Genomic DNA, 25,611 nt, shown 5'->3' on the forward strand with positions numbered 1-25,611 from the left:
AGACTGAACAGTCCCTGGCTAACACCCAGCATTCTCAAATCCATAAATACAAAACACCTATATGAAAAGCAGTACAGAATGGGTCACATAACCAGAGACCAAACAAAACGTTACTCGTCAATCCTAACCAGCCTGATAAGAAGGGCAAAAAAATTGTATTATGAGAACAGATTATCCAACTTACGAGGTGATATAAAAAAGACCTGGAAAACCCTATCAGAAATTCTAGGAACAAAAAAGATATCACGAAATAGCGAAATAAAATTAGCAAAATCAGATGAACCCCAACTCCCACCAACAGAAACAGCAAACAGACTCAATGATTTCTTCTCCACTATAGGACAAAACCTTGCCAATAAAATCCCAAGCTCAGATACCCCACCAAATGACTACCTCACTGGCAACTACCCGAACACACTGTTCCTAGCTCCGACTAACCCATACGAAGTCTCCCTTATTATCAACACACTAAAAAAACAAGGCAGGAGATTTAAATACCTTACCACCCTTTATATACAAAAAAGTGTCACAAGTGCTATCACCAATCATTGCAACACTAACAAATCCATTGAATCCTCTACCTTCCCTACAGTTTTCAAAATAGCAAGGGTCATCCCGATCCATAAAGGAGGAGACCAAACAGAGTTGAATAACTCTAGGCCAATATCCAACTTACACCCTCTATCAAAAATCTTCGAAAAATTAATTCATAAACGAATCTACTCCTGCCTCATCTCCCAAAACATACTCAACCCCTGCCAATTTGGATTCAGGCCTAATAAAAATACTTATGATGCTATTATACACATGCTAGAATATATATACACTGCAATAGAGAAAAAAGAAGTCCCACTGGGGATCTTCATTGACTTACGTAAAGCTTTTGATACAGTTGACCATGACTTGCTCCACGTAAAATTGTCGCACTATGGTTTAAGAGGGCACTCCCTCAACTACCTCAAGTCATACCTCAGCAACAGAAGCCAATATGTGTACACAAATGGGGCAAACTCTTCCACACAACCAATTACAGTTGGTGTCCCACAGGGAAGTGTCCTTGGCCCTCTTCTCTTTCTCCTATACATAAATGACCTACCAAATGCTTCGCAATTACTCAAACCCACACTATTTGCAGATGACACTACATACGTCTTCTCTCACCCGAGCCCAGTCATGCTAGCCAATACTGTAAATACCGAATTACAGAAAATATCTACCTGGATGAGGACTAACAAACTTACACTAAACATTGACAAAACCTACTTCATTCAGTTTGGTAACAGAGCTACAGATGTCCCTCTTAACACAATGATAAACGGATCACCTATCACAAAGCTAACAGAGGGAAAATTCTTAGGAATCCACCTTGATAATAGACTCAAATTTCATACACATATACAACAAATTTCTAAGAAAATTTCCAAGACCGTAGGCATACTATCGAAGATACGGTACTATGTTCCACAGTCAGCCCTCCTGGCCCTATATCACTCTCTTATTTACCCCTATCTCACCTATGGAATTTGTGCATGGGGCTCAACAACAATTAACCATCTCAGACCACTAATTACCCAACAAAAGGCTGCAGTCAGAATGATAAATTCCCACTACAGGCAGCACACTCCACCAATATTCAAAACACTAAACCTACTCACCATACAAAACATCCATACTTATTACTGCACCTATTACATACATAGAACACTTAACTCTGATAATAACCCTCCCCTCAAACATCTCCTTGCCAACCTCTACAGAACACATGACCATAACACAAGACACAGATCACTCTTTGATGTTCCTCGTGTCCATCTCACGCTATGCAAAAACTCAATGCACATAAAAGGCCCTAAAATCTGGAATTCATTACCTGTAAATATAATAGAAACACTACCTGTTTATAAATTCAAGTCTCTTCTCAAAGATCACTTACTCACCCAAAACCAAATAAATACTGAATAACTGAACCTTAAATGTTTCTCACAATTATATCACATAAATGTTAAACCTAAGACCCAATCTGTTATTTTTTAAATACACTACCCAACAGAATACTCCATTCTACTGAATGTACACCAATGCATGCAACCATATGACCTGTCTTTGTAATACTCATTTGTGCTATGCTATGCATACAAGTGGCTTTGGCATGCTGCTCTTACATAGAGGTACAAAAAAATAGAGGTATGTTCAAATTATTAAATAAATAAATAAATAAATAAGGTAAATACAGAGAAAGACTGCAGTCAGCAGGATTCGAAACCAAGCAAGGTCTAGCATCAGGTCTAGAGCGTCACTTGGGGAATATTGCCAGACTCCCCTGACGTGGTTTTGAATCCTGCTGACTGATCTTTCTCTGTACATACCTTCGTTTGTTTGTGTGCGGTGCACTGACTTCAGTATATATAACTCAGTACGTACGTATGTATGCGTGTGCACGTACACATGCATACAGAAGAAAAGTCCCTAGGCACTAGTGATCACATGGTCTTTAGTTTTGAATGCATAATAGAGTTAACAATGGAAAGTGAAGCAGTACGAAAGAACCCGAACTTTAAAAAAAAAAAAAAAAAAAAAAAAAAAAAAAAAAAAAACTATGCACATATGAGGCAATTCCTACACGAGGTGCAGTGGGTAAGCAAGCTAGAGGGAAACACGGTAAACTAAATGATGGAACACATGACCACAAAGTGCAGGGAGGTAGTGAGGTTCCTACCAAGGGACAACAGAAATAACAAAGATCAGAGCGAGTCCATGGTTTACCAGAAGTGGTGGAGAGGCAAAAGCCAAGCATGCTCAAGTATGGAAAAAGTATAAAAGGCAAAGGATCCAGGAAAATGGAGTTGAGCTGAAGAGCCAGAAATTAATGCATGGATAAGAGAAGCCCAGCGTCAATATGAAAATGACATAGCATCAAAATCTGACCTATAGTAGTTATACAGCAACATCAGAAGGAAAACAACAGTCAAGGACCAGGTAATCAGGCTAAGGAAGGAAGGAGGGAGGGAGGGGATCTCACAGGGAACACCTAGGAAATATGTTAAGAGCTCAGCTAGCAATTCAGGGAAGTATTCGGAGGAGACAGATAGGCTTCCAGCAAATCGAGGTAGTAGGGTGCACGAGCAAGTGCTGGACACCCTGCACACAACCAAAGTGGTGGTGAAGAAACTGCTAGGGAAACTAGATACCTCAAAGGCAGTGGGCTCAGATAATCTTTCTCCTTGGGTCCTGAGAGAGGCAGCAGATGCACTGTGTATGCTACTAACAACAATCTTCAATAAATACAGTGGTCCCTCAATAATCGTCCAGCCTGAAAGTTGTCCATTTCGGAAATAGTCCCATTATTTCGTCTAAACATTGGCTCGCAAATGGTCCATTAACTCGCTAATCGTCTGTGGTCCTGGACGCGTACTCACGGCTCTGAGCCGCCTCGGCCGCCCTTCCCAGCCAGAGTGCCATTGTTTACCAGTGAGCGATGGTCCCCTCGCGTGTTCATATGAAATATTTCATAATATTCCATTCATTTTAGTGCTTGCAAGTGCTAAGTAAGCTACCATGGCTCCAAAGAAAGCTCGTAGTGCCAAGCCTTTGGTAAAGGTGAGAAATACGAATGAATTTAAGAAAAACACCATTGAACAATATGAAAGTGGCGTACGTGTGGGCGAACTGGCCAGGATGTATAACAAATCCCGTACAACCATATCTTCCATCATAGCCAAGAGAAAGGAAATCAAGGAAGCTGTCGTTGCAAAGGGGGTAAATATGCTGACAAAAATGAGATCACCAGTACTCGAAGATGTTGAAAAGTTATTGTTTGTGTGAAACGAGAAACAATTAGCAGATGATAGTCTTATGACATCGCTTATTTGTGAAAAGGCTAGGCAGTTGCATGACGATTTGGTAAAGAAATTGCCTGCAACTAGTGGTGATGTGAATGAATTTAAGGCCAGCAAATGCTGGTTTGAGAGATTTAAGAAGCGTACTGGCATACACAGCGTTATAAGGCATGGTGAGGCTGCCACTTCGGACCAAAAAGCAGCTGAAAAGTATGTGCAGGAAATCAAGGAGTACATAGAGGCTGAAGGACTAAAACCTGAACAAGTGTTCAATTGTGATGAAACAGGCCTCTTTTGGAAGAAAATGCCAAAGAGGACCTACATTACTCAGAAAGAAAAGGCACTGCCAGGACAAGCCTATGACAGACAGGCTGACTCTAATGTTCTGTGCTAATGCTAGTGAGGATTTCAAAGCGAAGCCGTTACTAGTGTACCATTCTGAAAATCCCAGTGTGTTCAAGAAAAACAATGTTATGAAGAGTAAATTGTGTGTGTTTTGGAGATCTAATAATAAGGCATGGGTCACGAGGGACATTTTCGTCAAGTGGTTCAATGAAGTGTTTGGCCCTAGTGTGAAGAATTACCTCCTGGAAAAGAAATTGGATCTCAAGTGCCTCCTAGTAATAGACAATGCACCCACTCATCCTCCAAACTTGGATGACCTAATTCTGAAGGAGTTTGGGTTCAACACAGTAAAGTTCTTGCCCCCGAATACCACTCCTCTCCTCCAGCCCATGAACCAGCTGGTCATTTCAAACTTTAAAAAACTCTACACCAAAGCAATGTTTCAAAGGTGCTTTAATGTGACCTCAGACACTCACTTGACCCTAAGAGATTTTTTGGAAAGAACACTTCAGTATTCTCCATTGCATAAGCCTTATAGGTAAGGCTTGGGAGGGAGTGACTACCAGGACTTTGAACTCTGCTTGGAGAAAATTGTGGCCAGATTGTGTCCACAAGAGGGATTTTGAAGAGTTTGAGGCAGCCCCTGATGAGCCTATGTCAGTTGTGAACTCTACTGTGGCACTGGGGAGTTCCATGGGGGTTGGATGTGAGTTTGGAGGATGTAGAAGAGTTGGTGGAAGACCACAACGAAGAGCTCACCACTGAGGAGCTGCAAGAGCTTCAGCAGGAAGAGCAACAGATCGCAGCTCAGAATCTTGCTGCAGAGGAGGAAGAGGAAGAGAGATGGAAGGAAGTGCCTTCTTCAGAAATTGAGGAGATTTTTTAAATGTGGGGTAGGATGGAAAGATTTATGGAGAAACATCACCCTGAGAAGGATGTTGCAAGCCATATTGGCAACTTGTACAGTCTTGGCCCATTTTAGGGAAGTTTTAAAGAGACGCCAGAAACAGAGCTCTCTGGACAGTTTTTTTTGCGAGACAGGACTCCAGTGACTCAAGCTGGTCCTAGTGGCATTAAGAAACAGAAGAGAAATAACTCCAGAAAAGCACTTGGTACCTGAGGTGTTGATGGAAGGGGATTCCCCTTCCAAACAGTAATTAAATTTCTCTCCTCCTCCAGTCTTCCATACACTAAGAAGAATCACCAATAAAGGTAAGCGTTATGCTGTTAATGTTTCATTCATCATGTGCCATTGTATTGTTTATGTACTTCTATACTTCACGTAAAACATTTTTTTTGTTTTAATACTTCTGGGTGTCAGGAACGGATTAATTGTATTTACATTATTTCTTATGGGGAAAAATGTTTCGAAAATTGTCTATTTCGATAATAGTCACACTTCCAGGAACGGATTATGGACGATAATTGAGGGACCACTGTATATCAAAACAGGGCAAATGCCTAAGGTGTGGAAGATAGCAAATGTAGTCCCGATTTTAAAGCAAGGAGAGATAGTCAGCACTAAATTACAGACCAGTGTCACTGACGTGTGTCAAGTTATGAAGAAGATTGTCAGGAGAAGAGTGGTGGAGCACCTATAAAGTTATGGACTCGTACACGAGAACCAGCAAACCTATTGAAGCTCTATGACAAGGTAACACTAACATGCACACACACTAACACTCACAGAAAAAGGAAAAAAAGGAAAAGAAAAAAAAGAGAGAAAAGAGAAAAAAGATAGAAAACAAGAAAAAAGAGAAAGAAAAAGAAAAAAGGACAAAGCACGAAAAAAAGGAAAACGAGAAAAAAAAAGAAAACGAAAAAGATAAAAAGAGGAAAAAAGGAAAAAAGAAAACGAAAAAAGATAAAAAGAGGAAAAAAGGAAAAAGGAAAAAGAAAATAGAAGCAAAAAAGGAAAAAAAGAAAATAGAAGAGAAAAAGAAAAAGAAAAGAGAAAAGAAAAAAGAGAAAAAGAAAAAAAAAATTAAAAAAAGAGGAAAAAAGAAAAAGGAAAAGAAAAAGAAAAAAGGGAAAAAAGATAAAAGAAAAAAAAATGAAATAAAAATGAAAAAGAGAAAAACAAGAGGAAAAAAGGAAAAAGAGAAGAGAAAAAAAAGGAAAAAGAAAAACAAGAGGAAAAAAGGAAAAAGAGAAGAGAAAAAAAAGGAAAAAGAAAAACAAGAGGAAAAAAGGAAAAAGAGAAGAGAAAAAAAAGGAAAAAGAAAAACAAGAGAAAAAAAAGGAAAAAGAAAAAGGAAAAAAAAAAAAAAAAAAAAAAAAAAAAGGAAAAAAAGATAAGAGATAAAAGAAAAACGAAAAAGAGAAAAAGGAAAAAGAGAAAACGAGAAAAAAAAGAAGAAAAAAAAGAAAAGAAAAGAAAAGGAGAGAAAGAAGAGAGAAAAGAGTGTGTGAGTATCTTGTTGGAGTTCAAGGCAGCTTTCACTACAGCACCACACAAGAGACTCGTTGAAAAGCTAGAGGAGAAGGCAAGAATAAGAAAATACTGCAATGGATCAGGAAATACCTGAAAGGAAGGAAACAACCTGTGTGGGTACGAGACAAGGTGTGCGAGTGTGTGCATGTGTTGAGTGGGGGTTCCACAAGGCTCTGTCCTAGGTACAATGTGGTTTCTTGTATATTGGGCCAGTAGGCCTTCTTCAGTGTTCTTTCATTCTTATGTTTTTATATGTAAATGACATGATGGAAGGGATAGATTCAGAGGTATCCCTATTCACAGATATTATGAAACTAATGAGAATACAAGCAGATGAGGAACAGGTAAGCCTACAAGGGGATGATCTGGACAGGTTACATGCCTGGTTTGACAAACGGCTCCTAGAGTTTAACCCTTTGACTGTCGCAACCCCCAATCCTGAGGTGTCTCCTGGTGTCGCAAAATTTAAAAAAAAATTATTTTTTCTTATGAAATGAGAGAGAATCTTTTCCCGATTGTAATGACACCAAAAAAAACGAAATTTGATGGAAAACTGACGGAATTATGCTCTCGCGAAGTTAGCGACCTCGGCACTGTTTACAAATCGGCGATTTCGCCCACTTTGAGCCCTATTTTCGGCTAATTCCATTGTTCCAGTCGCCCAAACTCATAGCTATTTCTTTAGAACTCCATTTTTTCTATCGATTGAGTACAAGAAACTGCCCATTTACCGATTTCAACTACCTAATAATGTGGTCAGAAATTTGCAATTTTGCCAATTTCACGAAAACTAAAAAATATGACAATTTCAAAATAAGGTCCAGAAAGAACAATGTAGACATTCCTGGCTCTAAAATAACATTTTCTTTGCTCATCAGTCATGTCTCCAGGCCCCTCTGATATTACTCTTGCTTTCTATTTTGAATTTTTATTCAAACAAAAAATAGAAGACTTACTATTATGCAGACTACTGCAATACTGTAATAATTGTATAAATAACATCAACCCATTCATGACTGCATATTAGAATGGCTAGTTGGACATTTATTGGACAATGGCATCATTTGTTTACTTTTGAACATTGGCAAAAATCAAACATTTCCCCTACTTTGAGCTCCATTTCTAGTTTTTTTTTTTTATATAGTAAAATCAATCAAAATCACCTCTATTTCTATAATATGTTTTCCATTCTATCAAATGAGACCAAGAAAACGAGAATACAACCATAAATACTATACGAAAATAGACCACAAAGTCAGCATTTTAATTAAAAAAAAAACGGTCGGAGTTTTTTTTTTTCTCATTATGCACTGCGTGCTCCAGGATTTTTTTTATATGGTGCACACTGACCACAAAGACCCATTCTCTTACATGTGGGCCTACCAGCTTTCTCCTGCTTGATTTGAAGCCGCTAGAATTTATGAGTATACATTCGTCAAACACGGTACCTCGTAAGACGTATATATACGGCCGCGACAGTCAAAGGGTTAACCCCAGCAAGTGCAAAGCTACGAAGCTTTGGGAAGGACAAAGACAGCAGACAGTACAGCCTAAGAGGTCAGAGGCTGCAAAATTTGTTCAAGAAAAAGGATCTTAGAGTGAGCATCATACCGAGCTCATCAACCAAATAATTGCTGCAGCGTACTGGTGCCTGGCAAACCTGAGAATAGCAATTCGACACTGATGTATGTACACCCTGTGCAACAGACCCATATTGGAGTATGCAGTACCAGTATGGAACCCACACCTGGTCAACCACATCAAATTAGATGAAAGGCAAAGGTTTGCAACAAGACTAGGCCTGGAGCTGAGGAGTTTGTCCTATAAGGAGAGGTTAAAGGGAATTCAATCTGACAACACTTGAAGGACAGGAAGCATGGGGAGACATGATAATACAGTAGGGCCCCACTTATACGGAAGGTTAGGTTCCAGGCTACTGCCGGAAAGCAGAATGCCATTTTTTTTCCACTTATAAATGTATACCAATGCCAGATGACAAGTTTACACTAACATATATTAAATTAGCAATAGAACTTAGACATTAAAAAACAATAAAAAGTAAAATAAACACAGTACACATTATTTACCTCAAAATATTCGTAGTCTTAATGTAGGGCAAAACATGAGTAGCATTTACTGTAAGAAGTTAGATGTGGTAGCCCTCCTGGCCACCCCTACCACACATAATATACTACGACAATGCTTAAATAGTGATAAAATGCATATACAGTACACTCATTACTTACCTTAAAATATTTTTAGTCAATGTAGGGTGAAAGGTGAAAAGTATTTACAGTGGACCCCCGGTTCGCGAAGCCATCGGTATCCGATAAATCCGGTATCCGAAGCATTATATCGCAAAAAATTTGCCTCGGTTCCAGTTACAAAACCCGGTATGCGATACGATTCGTACGAGACGTGTCCAGTGTTTACAAGCCAGCAAGTGTGCGCGAATCTAAGGATACATTCGGTACATTCCATATTATCCATATTATCACTGTTTTTGGTGCTTGTTTCTGCAAAATAAGTCACCTTGGGCCCCAAGAAAGCTTTAGTGCCAACCCATCGAGACCAAGGGTGCTAATGACTATTGAAATTAAGAAAATGTGTGTGAAGTGGCTTGAAGTTCAAACCTTTTTTGATGAAAATCAACCTGACACAGCTACTGCAAGCCGTGTTGGAAACCTGTACACTGACAATGTTGTGAACCACTTTAGGAAAGAAAGGAATGAGAGGTACAGGCCTCTATGGACAGATATGTTGTGTGACAGAAGTCCAGTGACTCTCAAGCTGGTCCTAGTGGCATTAAAAGAAGAAGGTAAGTAACCCCAGAAAAGGACTTGCTACCTCAAGTCCTAATGGAGGGCGATTCCCCTTCTAAACATTAAAAACTTCGACACTCTTCCCTCCTCCCATCCCATCAATCATCACCAGATCTTCATTAAAGGTAAGTGTCAATTATTCTATTGTGATCATTCTATTGTTATTATTGTTATTGTAATTATTATATTGCATTAAACTTAATATATCATGTGGTAAAAGTTTTTTTTTTTCATACTTGCTCGGATTAATTTGATTTCCATTATTTCTTATGGGGAAAATTTATTTGCTTTCCAATAATTTTCGTTTACGATGAGCTCTCAGGAAGGGATTAATATTGTGAACCGGGGGTCCACTGTATTTGTAGAAAGTAGTGTAGGGAAGCCAGCCCAGCCACTCCACCCACTATGTAAACAGAGGATGCATCTGGTTGTGGTTCATAAACATTCATACAAACATCTTACATTGCGTACAAGTTTCTCCACAGCAGTACAGTAGAATAAATAAAAACCAAGACTTCCATTCTCATGTAATTTTTAGAAGGAATGATGCTCTGACAAATTATTGTAATAATTTGTAATAATAATTATAAGTTATTACTGCAAGTTATTATTATAATCATAATAAAAAAAGATCTAAACCCACAAGGGTCGTGAATTGCTATATATAGAGTGAAGGCATATGAAAGGAATATTTATCGACAGTTATCCCCCAGTGTTTAACTAGAGAGATAATTCTTCCAACACTCCTACAGAGCTGCTTTGTAAACAAATCTCATATTTATGTCAATTTTTATTCTGTGGGTGTATGTATAATGTTTATATGCTATGTAATGTGTTTGTTATATAATTTTGAAAAAAATATCGTAGATGGATTAATGAAAATGGCTTTATTAACGAAAAATAAGACATTTAATGTGCCCAAGAGAGATTATTATTACATAGTATTACTATGGTGTCACACTTCATGAGTAGAGAGACTCTTAGTGATTTTATTGTGTACCTACATGCCAGTACCTACATGCCTAGGCCTTCCGGCCTAGGAAGGGTTGGAGGGAGGGGGTAAAGGAGGTTTTGTGTGCGAGGGGCTTGGACTTCCAGCAGGCATGCGTGAGCGTGTTTGATAGGAGTGAATGGAGACAAATGGTTTTTAATACTTGACGTGCTGTTGGAGTGTGAGCAAAGTAACATTTATGAAGGGATTCAGGGAAACCGGCAGGCCGGACTTGAGTCCTGGAGATGGGAAGTACAGTGCCTGCACTCTGAAGGAGGGGTGTTAATGTTGCAGTTTTAAAAACTGTAGTGTAAAGCACCCTTCTGGCAAGACAGTGATGGAGTGAATGATGGTGAAAGTTTTTCTTTTTCGGGCCACCCTGCCTTGGTGGGAATCGGCCGGTGTGATAATAAAAAAAAAATAATAAAAAAATAACTTTAAAACACTTGGAAAGTGTTTAAGTTATTGTTTTGAAGTTATTGTTTTAAAGTTATTTTGGAAAGTTTACAGACATAATAAAAGTGCTCACGAAGAATGTAAACAAACCGGGTGGGACGCGCCGTATTTGAAAGACCACTTGCCATATAGCAAATTTTGGTCATAATTTGAAATCACTATTAGCGGAACTCCATAAGGCGAAATGCCGTAAAGCGGGGCCCTACTGTATATAAAATACTAAGACGAACAAGATGACAAGGTGAATAGGGACAATGAGTTGAAAACTCAGACGAGTCACGGATGTTAAGAAGTTCTTCTTTAGTCAGAGTTGTCAGGCAGTCAAACAGTCTGGAGAGTGATGTAGTGGAGGCAAGATCCCTACACAGCTTTAAGAAGAGGTATGATAAAACTCACGGGGCAGGGACAGTGGACCTAGCAGCGACCTGTGAAGAGGCGGGGCCAGAAGCTGATTTTGCCCTAGCAACCACAATTAGGTGAGTACACTTAACTTTCAGTGTACCTTCTTTTTTGTTTAAGCACTTTAAAAGCACATGTGGAGGGAGAGTACATGGCACAAGTGCCAATGACAAAATTTCTTGTCACTGATAGAACATATAAACAGCTCTACAGACATGTGTATTATTACTGAATGTGTGTGAATTGCTCTAAATGTGTATATCATCCAGCAAGTGATAGTTCTAACCTGTATAGAGTAACTATATCATGCACTATTTTACTAGCTGCATTATTATTACTTCTGGTTTAAATAGTACATTTGTCTTATTAGATCACACCAAGTATCTTACAATGAGAGGGGGAGGGGTAACTATGGTCACACCCACTATCTTATATGAAGAAGGGGAGTAAGGACAGGTCACACTAGTGAGTGGAACGGTACCAGACAATATGGTAGCATGTCTTAGTGTGAGGACAGTCAAGTACCATTCTCGCCACCTTCGTAACCTCTAGCAAAACACTGGTCGACAGTGAACCCTAAATTTTCCATCAAACCACACTTGGAATTTTAAGTCACCTTTTTTCCCCAACCATCATCAGGTTTGGTAAACCGCACTGTTGTACTTACATGCTGGACACAAGACACCTCATTCATTGATACCACCACAGAGAAATGACCAGTAAAACCCTGAAGGCTGTCAGGTTGCATTGTTTAATCACAGTAATACAGCCTCTCCTCTCTTAATGACGGAGTTCAGTTCCTAAGACTACGTTGGTAAACGAATTCATCGCTAAGCATGGAGCATACTTGCTTCTTCCTCTTCCCCTTTCCTCTTTCCTTTTCTCCTCTGGGTTGTCTTTCTCTCTCCTGTCTCGTGTTTCTGTTCCTTCATTTATTTTATTTCACCACTTCCCCTTTCACGCACCTCTGTGCGCTTGCTCTCTCTCTGTGGGCATCTAGCTCTTGCAGTGCTCCCCTTCCTTTGTTTTTGACTGGCTCGTCCTCCTTATTTTCCACTTCTACCACTACCACTACCTCTTCTTCTTCTACTACTACTACAACTACTGATGAAATTAAGACATGTGCGGCATCTGGTTGTCTTTGTTGTGGACGTTTCGCCATCCAGCCAGCCACTGGATGGCGAAACGTCTACGATGGGGATGCCCGGGTGTTGTGCATGTGTCTTAATTTCATCTTGTCGGTATTATATACAATTCTTGTACTACTACTACTACTACTACCTCCACCTATTCCTGCCTATATATAGCCATCCTGCTCCACCTCTGTTAGTGTGACTGTCAATGGTCAAAGTCGGACCGAAACGTCGTTGTAAGCTTCTCTCTTTTATGTGCGGGTTATTTGTGTATCGTTCCAGTCACGGTATTGTGCCTTTTTGTTATTTATTGGTGATGAATATCAATATTTTAATGTCACTTTGGCACCATTTGTAACATTTTTAGTATATTTTTAAATGTTTATACAGTAGTGCACTGGAATATTGTAATAAGCAAAACAATAGGAAATTGGCTCTAATACACATTATTTAGGTATGTATACTGGTCAGAGCGCCCAGTATGTCGCTAAGTGAGGAGAGGTTGTAATCTTAAAAGAATGTCCTGCCTATCAGAGTGAATGCAGGATCCACTTCTGATATGTAAATCACCCTACCACCCACCCACCCACACACCTTGCTGAAGATCACACTTTTGATGTAAACTGGACCTCGAATTCTCCTTCAGTACCTCGGACATCGAGGACATCACACATGAAAGGCCCCTTGGAGTTGGTGATCACTTGATTTTGAGCTTTGAATACATAATAAGAGTTACAAGTGGAGAGGGTAACAGGAGTAGGATAGGAAAAGCCAAACTACAAAAGGGGGGGCTACACAGGCATGAGGAACTTCCTGCAAGAGGTTCAGTGGGAAAGAGAATTGGTAGGAAAATCAGTAAACGAAATGGACTACATGACAACAAAATGCAAAGAGGCAGAGGAGAGGTGAAGGTGCTGCTAAATGAACTAGATACCTCAAAGGCGATGGGACCAGACAACATCTCTGTTGGTCCTTAGAGAAAGAGTCGAGATGCTGTTTGTGCTAACAACAACAATCTAACAACCACTGAAACTGGGCAACTACCCGAGACATGGAAGATGGCAAATGTAGTCCCAATTTTTAACACTTTCAGGGGCAAGATCCCCAATCCTGAACTTGTTCTCAGAGTTAAAAAAGAAAAAAATTCTCATGAACCAAGAGAATCCTTTCTCTGATGGTAATGACATCAAAAGTATGAAATCTGATGGAAAACTTATGAAATTATGCTCTTGTGAAGTTAGCGATCTCGACAATATATATGCATCGGCAATTTCGCCCACTTTCAGCTCTATTTTCGGCCAATTCCAGTGTTCCAATTGACTAAAATCATAACTATTTCACTACAACTCCATTTTTTTTATTGATTAAGCACAAGAAACTGCTTATTATTTCAATTACCCAATAAAGTGGTCAGAAATTGGCAATTTGGCCAATTTCACACAAATTTCAAGCGATGCCAATTTCAAAATAGGGTCCAGAATAAACAATGCAGACATTCCTGGCACTAAAACATTTTCTCTGTTCATCAGTCACCTCTCCAGGGCCCTCTTGTATTACTCTTGCTTTCCACATTGAATTTTTATTCTCGCAAAAAATAGAAGATTTACTGTTATGCAGACTACTGCATTATTGTAAAAATGGCATAAATAATATCAGCACGTGTGAAAGAATATTAGACTTGCCAGTTGACGTGTATTGGACGTGTGGCATGATTTGTTTACTCTTGAACATCGGCAAAAATCGAACATTTCCGCTGCTTTGAGCTCAATTTCAAGGTACTTTTTTCATCGTGAAACCAATCAAAATCATCTCTATTTCTGTAATTTATCTTCCATTCTATCAAATGTGACCAAGAAAACAAGAATACAACCATAACTACCATACAAAAATACACTGCAAAGTCGTTGTTTTAAGCCAAAAACAGTCGGATTTTTTTTTTCTCATTATGCACTGTGTGCTGCAGGATTCTTTTTATACTGCGCACACCGACCACACAGATCCATTCTTTCGTATGTAGGCCTACCAGCTTTCTCTCGCTAGATTTGAAGGTGCTACAATTTGTGTACAAGTACAGCACCGAACCTGGCTCTCAAGCTGTATAAGTATGGCACCGACCTTGGAAGGGTTAAGAGACAAACATGAGGTATTAAACTACAGACCAGTGTCACTTATGTGTATATCATGCCTAGTCATGGAGAAGATTATCAGGAGAGTGGTGGAGCACCTAGAAAGAAAAAAGCTTATAAATGACAAGCATGGTTTCAGGGAAGGGAAATCCTTTGTCACAAACCTACTCGAGTTTTAGGACAAGGTAATGGAAGTAAGACATGTGAGAGAGAGGGGTGGGTAGATTGCATCTTCTTGGACTGCAAGAAGGCCTTCAACACAGCACCTCACAAGAGATCAGTGCAAAAGCTAGAGAATCAGGCACGCATAACAGGAAAGGCACTGCAATAGATCAGAGAATATCCGACAGGGAGGCAACAAGTCATAGTACGTGACGAGGTGTCAGAGTGGGCACCTGTAATGAGGAGGGTTTCACAGGGGGCCAGACCTAGGACAAGTGCTGTTTTTGGTTTATGTGAATGACATGACGGAAGAGACAGAAGTGTTGCTATTTGCAGATGTGACGTCAATGTGGAAAAATAAATTGAACGAGGATCAGGCAGGACTACAGAGAGACCTGGAGAGGTTGCGAGCCTGGTCAAGCAACTAGCTCCTCAAATTTAACCCCACCAAATGCAATCATGAATATCGGGGAAGGGCAAAGAATATCACAGACAGTACAGTGGACCCTCGACATTCGATACTAATCCGTTCCCGAGAGCTATTGAATGTCGAAAATATCGAAAGTCGAATTAATTTTCCCCATAAGAAATAATGGAAATCAATTAATCCGTGCAAGACACCCAAAAGTATGAAAAAAAAATTTACCACATGAAATATTAAGTTTAATGCAATAGAATAATTACAATAACAACAATAACAATAGAATAGTAACAATAGAATAATTGACACTTACCTTTAATGAAGATCTGGTGATGATTGATGGGATGGGAGGAGGGTAGAGTGTCGAAGTTGTTACTGTTTAGAATAGGAATCCCCTTCCATTAGGACTTGAGGTAGCAAGTCCTTTTCTGGGGTTACTTTCCTTCTTTTAATGCCACTAGGACCAGCTTGAGAGTCACTGGACCTCTGTCGCCATTCCTTTAAGATTTGTTTAAAATGGGCCATAACATTCTCATTGTAATAGTCACCAGCACAGCTTGCAATAGCTGTGTTAGGGTGATTTTCATCCATAAAGGTTTGCAGATCAACCCACTTTGCACACATTTCCTTAATTTTTGAAGTAGGCACAATGGAGTCCACAACTGGCATAGGCTTCTCAGGGTTAGCCCCAAACCCTTCAAAATCTTTCCTAATTTCCATACTAATTCTCACCCTTTTTACCACAGGGTTGGCACTAGAAGCTTTCTTGGGGCCCATGGTGACTTATTTTGCAGAAACAAGCACCAAAAACAGTGATAATATGGATAATATGGAATGTACCGAATGTATCCTTAGATGCGCGCACACTGGCTGGCTTGTAAACATTGGCACACACGGGGCAGCTCAGGTCACACGTGGACACGTCTCTAACGAATCGTATCGAATGTCGAGGCAAAAAATTTGCGTTCAAATGCATCGAATGATGATGCCATCGAATGTCGGGGGTCCACTGTATAGGCTAGGTGGCCAAAGACTGCAAATCTCACTCAAGGAAAAGGATCTTGGAGTGAGTATAATACCAAGCACATCTCCTGAGGCACAAATCAACCAGATAACTGCTGTAGCATGTGGGAGCTTGGCAAACCTAAGAATAGCATTCTGATACCTCAGTAAGGAATTGTTCAAGACTCTGAACACTGTACGTCAGGCCCATATTGGAGTATGCAGCACCAGTTTGGAACCCACACCACATGTCAAGAAATTAGAGAAAGTGCAAAAGTTTGCAACAAACTAGTCCCAGAGGTAAGAGGAATCTGCCTCATGACACTGGAGGACAAGAAGGTTAGGGGAGACATGACAACAACATATAAAATACTGTGAAGAAGTTACAGGGTGGAAAGAGACAGGATGTTTCAGAGGTGGGACACACAAACAAGGGGTCACAACTGCAAGTTGAAGACTCAGATGAATCAGAGGGATGTCAGGAAGTATTTCTTTAGTCATGAAGTTGTCACAAAGTGGAAAAGTCTGGAAACTGACAGGAGGGAGGAACCATACATCGTTTTAAGACTGTTTGATAAGGCTTATGATGCAGGGAGAAAGAGGACCTAGTAGCAATCAGTGAAGAGGCAGGGCCAGGAGCTATGACCCAACCCCTGCAACCACAAATAGGCGAGTACACACACAGTATGGCTGTGTATCTTAGAGTGAAAAAGCAGCAAGACACCACACAAATACCCACACCGTATGAAGTGCCTTCCTGTAGACCAAACCCTTTCGCTGTCAAGACCCCTGCACACAAACTTGCTCTCAGTGTCGAAAAAAGAAATAATTCATGAAATTATGGAGAATCTTTCCCAGATGGTAATGACACCAAAAGTACGAAATTTCATGGAAAACTTACGGAATTACGCTTGACGATTTCGCCCAATTTGACCCCTATTTTCAGCCAGTTGCATTGTTCCAGTTGACCAAACTCATAGCTATTTCACTAGAACTCCATTTATCAACCGAGTACAAGAAACTGCCCATTTACCAATTTCAACTACCCAATAAAATGGTCAGAAATTGGCAATTTGGCCAATTTCACACAAATTTCCAAAGATGCCAATTTCAAAATAGGGTCCAGAATAAACAATGCAGACATTCCTGGCACTAAAATACCATTTTCTCTGTTCATTAGTCACAGCTCCAGGCCTTTCTTATATTACTCTTCCTTACCATTTTGAATTTTTATTCACACAAAAATATAGAAGATTTACTGTTATGCAGACTACTGCATTATTACAATAAGTGTATAAATAATGTCAACCCACTCGTGACTGTGTATTAGACTGGCCAGCTGGACATGTATTGGACGCCGACATCATTTGTTTACTCTCGAACGTTGGAAAAAATTGAACATTTCTGCTACTTTGAGCTGAATTTGAAAGTACTTTTCATTATGAAACCAATCAAAATCATCTCTTTCTGTAATATATATTCCTTTCTATCAAATGAGATCAAGAAAACGAAAATACAACCAAAAATACCGAAGGAAAATACACCTCACAGTTGGCGCTTTAAACAAAAAACACGGAGGTTTCTTTTTCCTCATTATGCACTGTGTGTTGCAGGATTTTTTTTATACTGCACACACTGATCATGCAGACCCATTCTCTCACATGTAGGGGCACCAGCTTTCTCCCAGTAGATTTGAAGCTGCTAGAATTTTGGCGTATTAATACGGCACCAACACTGGCTTGTAAGCTGTACTAATATGACACCAACAGTGAAAGGGTTAAATGACTGCCCAAGAAGTCAAATTCAACTCCCACAGTGCAAACATATTAATATTCTTTTTTTATTATCACACTGGCAGGGTGGCACGAAAAAGAAAAACTTTCACCATCATTCACTCCATCACTGTCTTGCCAGAAGGGTGCTTTACACTACAGTTTTTAAACTGCAACATTAACACCCCTCCTTCAGAGTGCAGGCACTGTACTTCCCATCTCCAGGACTCAAGTCCGGCCTGCCGGTTTCCCTGAACCCCTTCATAAATGTTACTTTGCTCACACTCCAACAGCACGTCAAGTATTAAAAACCATTTGTCTCCATTCACTCCTATCAAACACGCTCACTCATGCCTGCTGCAAGTCCAAGCCCCTCGAACACAAAACCTCCTTTACCCCCTCCCACCAACCTTTCCTAGGCCGACCCCTACCCCGCCTTCCTTCCACTACAGACTGATACACTCTTGAAGTCACTGTTTCGCTCCATTCTCTCTACATGTCCGAACCACCTCAACAACCCTTCCTCAGCCCTCTGGACAACAGTTTTGGTAATCCCGCACCTCATCCTAACTTCCAAACTACGAATTCTCTGCATTATATTCACACCACACATTGCCCTCAGACGTGACATCTCCACTGCCTCCAGCCTTCTCCTCGCTGCAACATTCATCACCCATGCTTCACACCCATATAAGAGCGTTGGTAAAACTATACTCTCATACATTCCCCTCTTTGCCTCCAAGGACAAAGTTCTTTGTTTCCACAGACTCCTAAGTGCACCACTCACCCTTTTCCCCTCATCAATTCTATGATTCACCTCATCTTTCATAGACCCATCCGCTGACACGTCCACTCCCAAATATCTGAATACATTCACCTCCTCCATACTCTCTCCCTCCAATCTGATATCCAATCCTTCATCACCTAATCTTTTTGTTATCCTCATAACCTTACTCTTTCCTGTATTCACTTTTAATTTTCTTCTTTTGCACACCCTACCAAATTCATCCACCAAACTCTGCAACTCTCTTCAGAATCTCCCAAGAGCACAGTATCATCAGCAAAGAGCAACTGTGACAACTCCCACTTTATGTGTGATTCTTTATCTTTTAACTCCACGCCTCTTGCCAAGACCCTCGCATATACTTCTCTTACAACCCCATCTATAAATATATTAAACAACCACAGTGACATCACACATCCTTGTCTAAGGCCTACTTTTACTGGGAAATAATTTCCTTCTTTCCTACATACTCTAACTTGAGCCTCACTATCCTCGTAAAAACTCTTCACTGCTTTCAGTAACCTACCTCCTACACCATACACCTGCAACATCTGCCACATAGCCCCCCTATCCACCCTGTCATATGCCTTTTCCAAATCCATAAATGCCACAAAGACCTCTTTAGCCTTATCTAAATACTGTTCACTTATATGTTTCACTGTAAACACCTGGTCCACACACCCCCTACCTTTCCTAAAGCCTCCTTGTTCATCTGCTATCCTATTCTCAGTCTTACTCTTAATTCTTTCAATAATAACTACCATACACTTTACCAGGTATACTCAACAGACTTATCCCCCTATAATTTTTGCACTCTTTTGTCCCCTTTGCGTTTATACAAAGGAACTATGCATGCTCTCTGCCAATCCCTAGGTACCTTACCCTCTTCCATACATTAAATAATTGCACCAACCACTCCAAAACTATATCCCCACCTGCTTTTAACATTTCTATCTTTATCCCATCAATCCCGGCTGCCTTACCCCCTTTCATTTTACCTACTGCCTCACGAACTTCCCCCACACTCACAACTGGCTCTTCCTCACTCCTACAAGATGTTATTCCTCCTTGCCCTATACACGAAATCACAGCTTCCCTATCTTCATCAACATTTAACAATTCCTCAAAATATTCCCTCCATCTTCCCAATACCTCTAACTCTCCATTTAATAACTCTCCTCTCCTATTTTTAACTGACAAATCCATTTGTTCTCTAGGCTTCCTTAACTTGTTAATCTCACTCCAAAACTTTTTCTTATTTTCAACAAAATTTGTTGATAACATCTCACCCACTCTCTCATTTGCTCTCTTTTTACATTGCTTCACCACTCTCTTAACCTCTCTCTTTTTCTCCATATAGTCTTCCCTCCTTGCATCATTTCTACTTTGTAAAAACTTCTCATATGCTAACTTTTTCTCCCTTACTACTCTCTTTACATCATCATTCCACCAATTGCTCCTCATCCCTCCCACACCCACTTTCCTGTAACCACAAACTTCTGCTGAACACTAACACTAAATTTTTAAACCTACCCCATACCTCTTCGACCCCATTGCCTATGCTCTCATTAGCCCATCTATCCTCCAATAGCTGTTTATATCTTACCCTAACTGCCTCCTCTTTTAGTTTATAAACCTTCACCTCTCTCTTCCCTGATGCTTCTATTCTCCTTGTATCCCATCTACCTTTTACTCTCAGTGTAGCTACAACTAGAAAGTGATCTGATATATCTCTGGCCCCTCTATAAACATGTACATCCTGAAGTCTACTCAACAGTCTTATCTACCAATACATAATCCAACAAACTACTGTCATTTCGCCCTACATCATATCTTGTATACTTATTTATCCTCTTTTTCTTAAAATATGTATTACCTATAACTGAACCCCTTTCTATACAAAGTTCAATCAAAGGGCTCCCATTATCATTTACACCTGGCACCCCAAACTTACCTACCACACCCTCTCTAAAAGTTTCTCCTACTTTAGCATTCAGGTCCCCTACCACAATTACTCTCTCACTTGGTGCAAAGGCTCCTATACATTCACTTAACATCTCCCAAAATCTCTCTCTCTCTCCTCTGCATTCCTCTCTTCTCCAGGTGCATACACGCTTATTATGACCCACTTTTCGCATCCAACCTTTACTTTAATCCACATAATTCTTGAATTTACACATTCATATTCTCTTTCCTCCTTCCATAACTGATCCTTCAACATTACTGCTACCCCTTCCTTTGCTCTAACTCTCTCAGATACTCCAGATTTAATCCCATTTATTTTCCCCCACCGAAACTCCCCTACCCCCTTCAGCTTTGTTTAGCTTAGGGCCAGGACATCCAACTTCTTTTCATTCATAACATCAGCAATCATCTGTTTCTTGTCATCTGCATTACATCCACGCACATTCAAGCATCCCAGTTTTATAAAGTTTTTCTTCTTCTCTTTTTTAGTAAATGTCTACAGAAGGGGTTACTAGCCCATTGCTCCCGGCATTTTAGTCGCCTCATACGACACGCATGGCTTACGGAGGAAAGATTCTTTTCCACTTCCCCATGGACAATAGAAGAAATAAGGAAGAACAAGAGCTATTTAGAAAAAGGAGAAAAACCTAGGTGTATGTATATATGCATGTGCATGTCTGTGAAGTGTGACCAAAGTGTAAGTAGGAGTAGCAAGATATCCCTGTCATCTAGTGTGTTTATGAGACAGAAAAAGAAACCAGCAATCCTACCATCATGCAAAACAGTTACAGGTTTCTGTTTCACAGTCATCTGGCAGGACGGTAGTACTTCCCTACGTGGTTGCTGTCTACCAACCTACTCGGGTGTTGGCAAGAGAAGTGGGGTTAAAAGATAAAGAATATAATACAAGTTTGAGTTGTCACAGTTCCTCTTTGCTGATGACGCTGTGCTTTTGGGAGATTCTGAAGAGAAGATGCAGAAGTTGGTGGATGAGCGTGGTAGGGTATGTAAAAGAAGAAAATTAAAAGTGAATATAGGAAAGAGTAAGGTGATGAGAATAACAAAAAAAAATTAAGTAATGAAAGATTGGATATCAGATTGGAGGGAGAGAGTATGGAGGAGGCGAATGTATTCAGATATTTAGGAGTGGACGTGTTAACAGATGGGTCCATGAAGGATGAGGTGAATCATAGAATGGACGTGGGGAAAAAGGCAAGTGGTGCACTGAGGAGTCTGTGGAGACAAAGAACTCTGTCCATGGATGCAAAGAGGGTAATGTATGAGTTTAGTTATGCCAACACTCTTACATGGGTGCAAAGAATGTGTGGTGAATGTTGCAATAAGGAGAAGGCTGGGGGCAGTGGATATGTGACTGAATATAATGCAGTGAATATAATGCAGAGAATTCGTAGTTTGGAAATTAGGAGGAGGTGCAGGCTTACCAAAACTACAGGGGTTGAACAAAATAATATGATCACCTTGTTCTGTAACAATTTTTTTTTATTATCGGTATGGAGTTGGTTCTCCATTTGCAGCTAAAACACTAGTTCGTCTGGGAATATATTCATATAGCATTTGAAAAATTTCCAGGGGAATTTTGAGCCATCACTCAAGCAAAACCTGCTCTAACTCTTCCAAAGACGATGGTGTAGGAAATTGGTTCCTGACTTGTTGCTCCAACTGACCCCACAGACGCTGTGATATTTGGATCTGGCGATTGTGGGGACATTATCGTCTTGGAAAATATCGGAAGAAAGGGACCTGTAACACAGGTTCATGTTATTTTGTCCAACCCCTAAATTATCCAGAGGGCTAAGGAGGGGTTGAGGTGGTTCGGACATGTAGAGAGGTTGGAACAAAATAGAACAGCTGAGTATATAAATCTGTAGTGGAGGGAAGGCTGGGTAGAGATCTGCCAAAGAAAGGTTGGAGGGAGGGGGTAAAGGAGGTTTTGTGTGTAAGGGGCTTGAACTTCCAGCAAGCATGTGTGAGTGTGTTAGACAGAAGCAAATGGAGACAAATGGTTTTTAGTTCTCGACATGCTGTAGGAGTGTGAGCAGGGTAATATTTATGAAGGGATTTGGGGAAACCGGCACATCAGACTCGAGTCCTGGAGATGGGAAGTACAGTGGACCCCCTCCTTACGATATTAATCCGTTCCTGAGAGCTCATCATAAGCCGAAATTATCGTCAGGCGAATTAATTTTCCCCATAAGAAATAATGGAAATCAAATTAATCCGTGCAAGACACCCCAAAGTATGAAAAAAAAAATTTTTTTACCACACGAAATATTAATTTTAATACACACAAACTTAACACATGCGCAATTATTATTCTACTAAGAATAGAATACATGACACTTACCTATTGAGGATCTGGTGATGATTGATGGGATGGGAGGAGGGGAGTGTGTGGAAGTTATTGTTTAGAAGGGGAATCCCCTTCCATTAGGACTTGAGGTATCAAGTCCTTTTCTGGGGTTGCTTCCCTCCTCCTTTTAATGCCACTAGGACCAGCTTGAGAGTCACTGGACCTCTGCCGCACAACAAATCTGTCCATAGAGCTTTCCTCAAATGGGCCATAACATTGTCAAGGTACAGGTTGCCAACACGGCTTGCAGTAGCGGTGTCAGGGTGATTTTCATCCATAAAGGTCTGCAGTTCAACCCACTTTGCACATATTTCCTTAATCTCTTTTTTCAATTCCATACTAATTCTCACCCTTTTTACCACAGGGATGGCACTAGAAGCTTTCTTGTGGTCCATGGTGACTTATTTTGCAGTTCTCTCTCGCAAATTTTTGCGTTCAAGGCAATGCGTTCGTAAGGGGTGGGGGGGGTCCACTGTAGTGCCTGCACTCTGAAGGACGGGTGTTAATGCTGCAGTTTTATAAAAGTAGTGTAAGCATGCATCTGGCAAGACTGATCGAGTGAATAATGGTGAAAGTTTTTCTTTTTTTGGGGCCACCCTACCTTGGTGGGAAACAGTTGATGTGTTAATTAATAAATAAATAAATCATTTTTTTTATATTAGTAAGAGCATTGCATATGTGGGAAAGTGCTACCCAAAAGGTTATATGAATAATGCTTAAGAATGGGAGGCCATCAGCTTTGGCGGGTATCTCAAACTACTTGAATTACAAGCAGTAGACCAGCATCAAGGCTCACAGGCCATGAAGGAATACAGGAAGGAAGGATAGCTGCAATTCTCTGTACTACAAACACTTGACCAGCATGAAGGCACACACCTTGAAAGATTAACTTAATAAGAGCAAGAATTACCTTCCTACAGAAGAGTGCTAAAGAACCATGTCTCTTGGGTTTATCTTTTTTCTTGTCCACATTTGTTGCTTCTGACACTCCCTCAAAGGGGCTCTCTTCACTGCCATCCCCAGCGGTTGCTGAGCCTGTATTACTTGTTGGCACTGTATATAATGTTGTTACTCCATTCTCCTTAACCTGCAAACATGAGAAAGGTATATAACTACTGTGTCAAACGTTTGAGTCAAGGTTAGAGTTATATTATTTACCAGGCACTCCGACCACATAGGTTGCTTACCACTCCTAGCCATAAAGTAATTATATACAACACATTAAAAGTACAAAAAAGAAGTTAAACAATAAAAGTTAAGAACACTAGCAAAATGCTCAACACAGATAATTGTTCTCATGCTAAGTTAAAATAACCAGCATCAATTAAAAAACATTAAATTAACATCAAACTCTGCTTAGAGTTCCCAGAAGTCCCTACAGGCAACAGTTAATACAAAAAACATGAGGAAGGTGGGAAGATCTAAGCCACTGCTTTAAATAACAGACTCCACACCCACACACAGTGACAAGCAAAACAGAAAGAATAGACATCTTGCTCCCCAATTAAGAGTCTGCACCTGCTTCTGAACTATCATTTATGCATTTCTGAAAACCTTTGATGACACCAAGAGTGAAATGTCTAGGTAGTAGGTTGGCAGACAGCAACCGCCCAGGGAGGTACTACCGTCCTGCCAAGTGGGTGTAAAACGAAAGCCTGTAATTGTTTTACATGATGGTAGGATTGCTGGTGTCTTTTTCTGTCTCATAAACATGCAAGGTTTCAGGTACATCTTGCTACTTCTACTTACACTTAGGTCACATTACACATACATGTACAAGCATATATATACACACCCCTTTGAGTTTTCTTCTATTTTCTTTCTAGTTCTTGTTCTTGTTTATTTCCTCTTACCTCCATGGGGAAGTGGAACAGAATTCTTCCTCCGTAAGCCATGCGTGTTGTAAGAGGCGACTAAAATGCCGGGAGCAAGGGGCTAGTAACCCCTTCTCCTGTATATATTACTAAATGTAAGAGGAGAAACTTTCGTTTTTCCTTTTGGGCCACCCCGCCTTGGTGGGATATGGCCGGTGTGTTGAAAAAAGAACAGTGAAATGTGTTATTCTTGCTTACGTTAGGTCAGGTTCATGACTAGAAGGGTATATAAATCTGAAGTGGAGGGAAAGGATGGGGACAAAGGAGTAGGGGGATCATCTCAGGAAAGGTTTGAGAAGGTGGAAATAAGCTTCGAGGGCTCAGGGCTTAAAAATCCAACAAAGTTGCACGAGTGTTAATATCTAACAGAATAGTGAGAGCACATTAAGAGAGAAGTGGAGGTAAATGATTTTTGTGACCTGATATGCTGTTGGAGTGTGATCATGGCAAAGCAAAATCAGTTAGCTGGACTTAAGTCCTGGAGGTGGGATGTACCATGCCTGTACCCTGAAGAGAGGGTGGGAATGTTGTGGTTCAGAGAACCACGTGAATTGTGATGTCAGTGCACTTCTGGTGGGGGAGAGGTCACCTTTCCTTGGAAGTTGGCTGACATGTTTGAAAAAACACACATAATTAACGAACATTAAAATAAAATAGCTGGCCTAAATCTGACAGTATGAGGAAAATGGTTGCAATTTAGAATGTGTGTTGTCTTCTG

At 40.2% G+C, this 25,611-nt stretch overlaps 1 protein-coding gene across 2 annotated transcripts in view; it reads right to left on the reverse strand.

The window, feature by feature from the left end:
* Rbf (Retinoblastoma-family protein) overlaps positions 1–25,611 on the reverse strand; it is a 319,473-nt gene that overhangs the window by 63,325 nt on the left and 230,537 nt on the right. For both annotated transcript variants that reach the window (XM_053784060.2, XM_070093847.1), the window contains one exon: positions 23,930–24,106. In XM_053784060.2, the coding sequence (XP_053640035.2) occupies positions 23,930–24,106 (177 nt within the window). The remainder of the gene's footprint in view (positions 1–23,929; positions 24,107–25,611) is intronic.

Source organism: Cherax quadricarinatus, chromosome 43, assembly GCF_038502225.1.
Source record: "Cherax quadricarinatus isolate ZL_2023a chromosome 43, ASM3850222v1, whole genome shotgun sequence".
In the NCBI taxonomy this organism is placed as follows: domain Eukaryota; kingdom Metazoa; phylum Arthropoda; class Malacostraca; order Decapoda; family Parastacidae; genus Cherax; species Cherax quadricarinatus.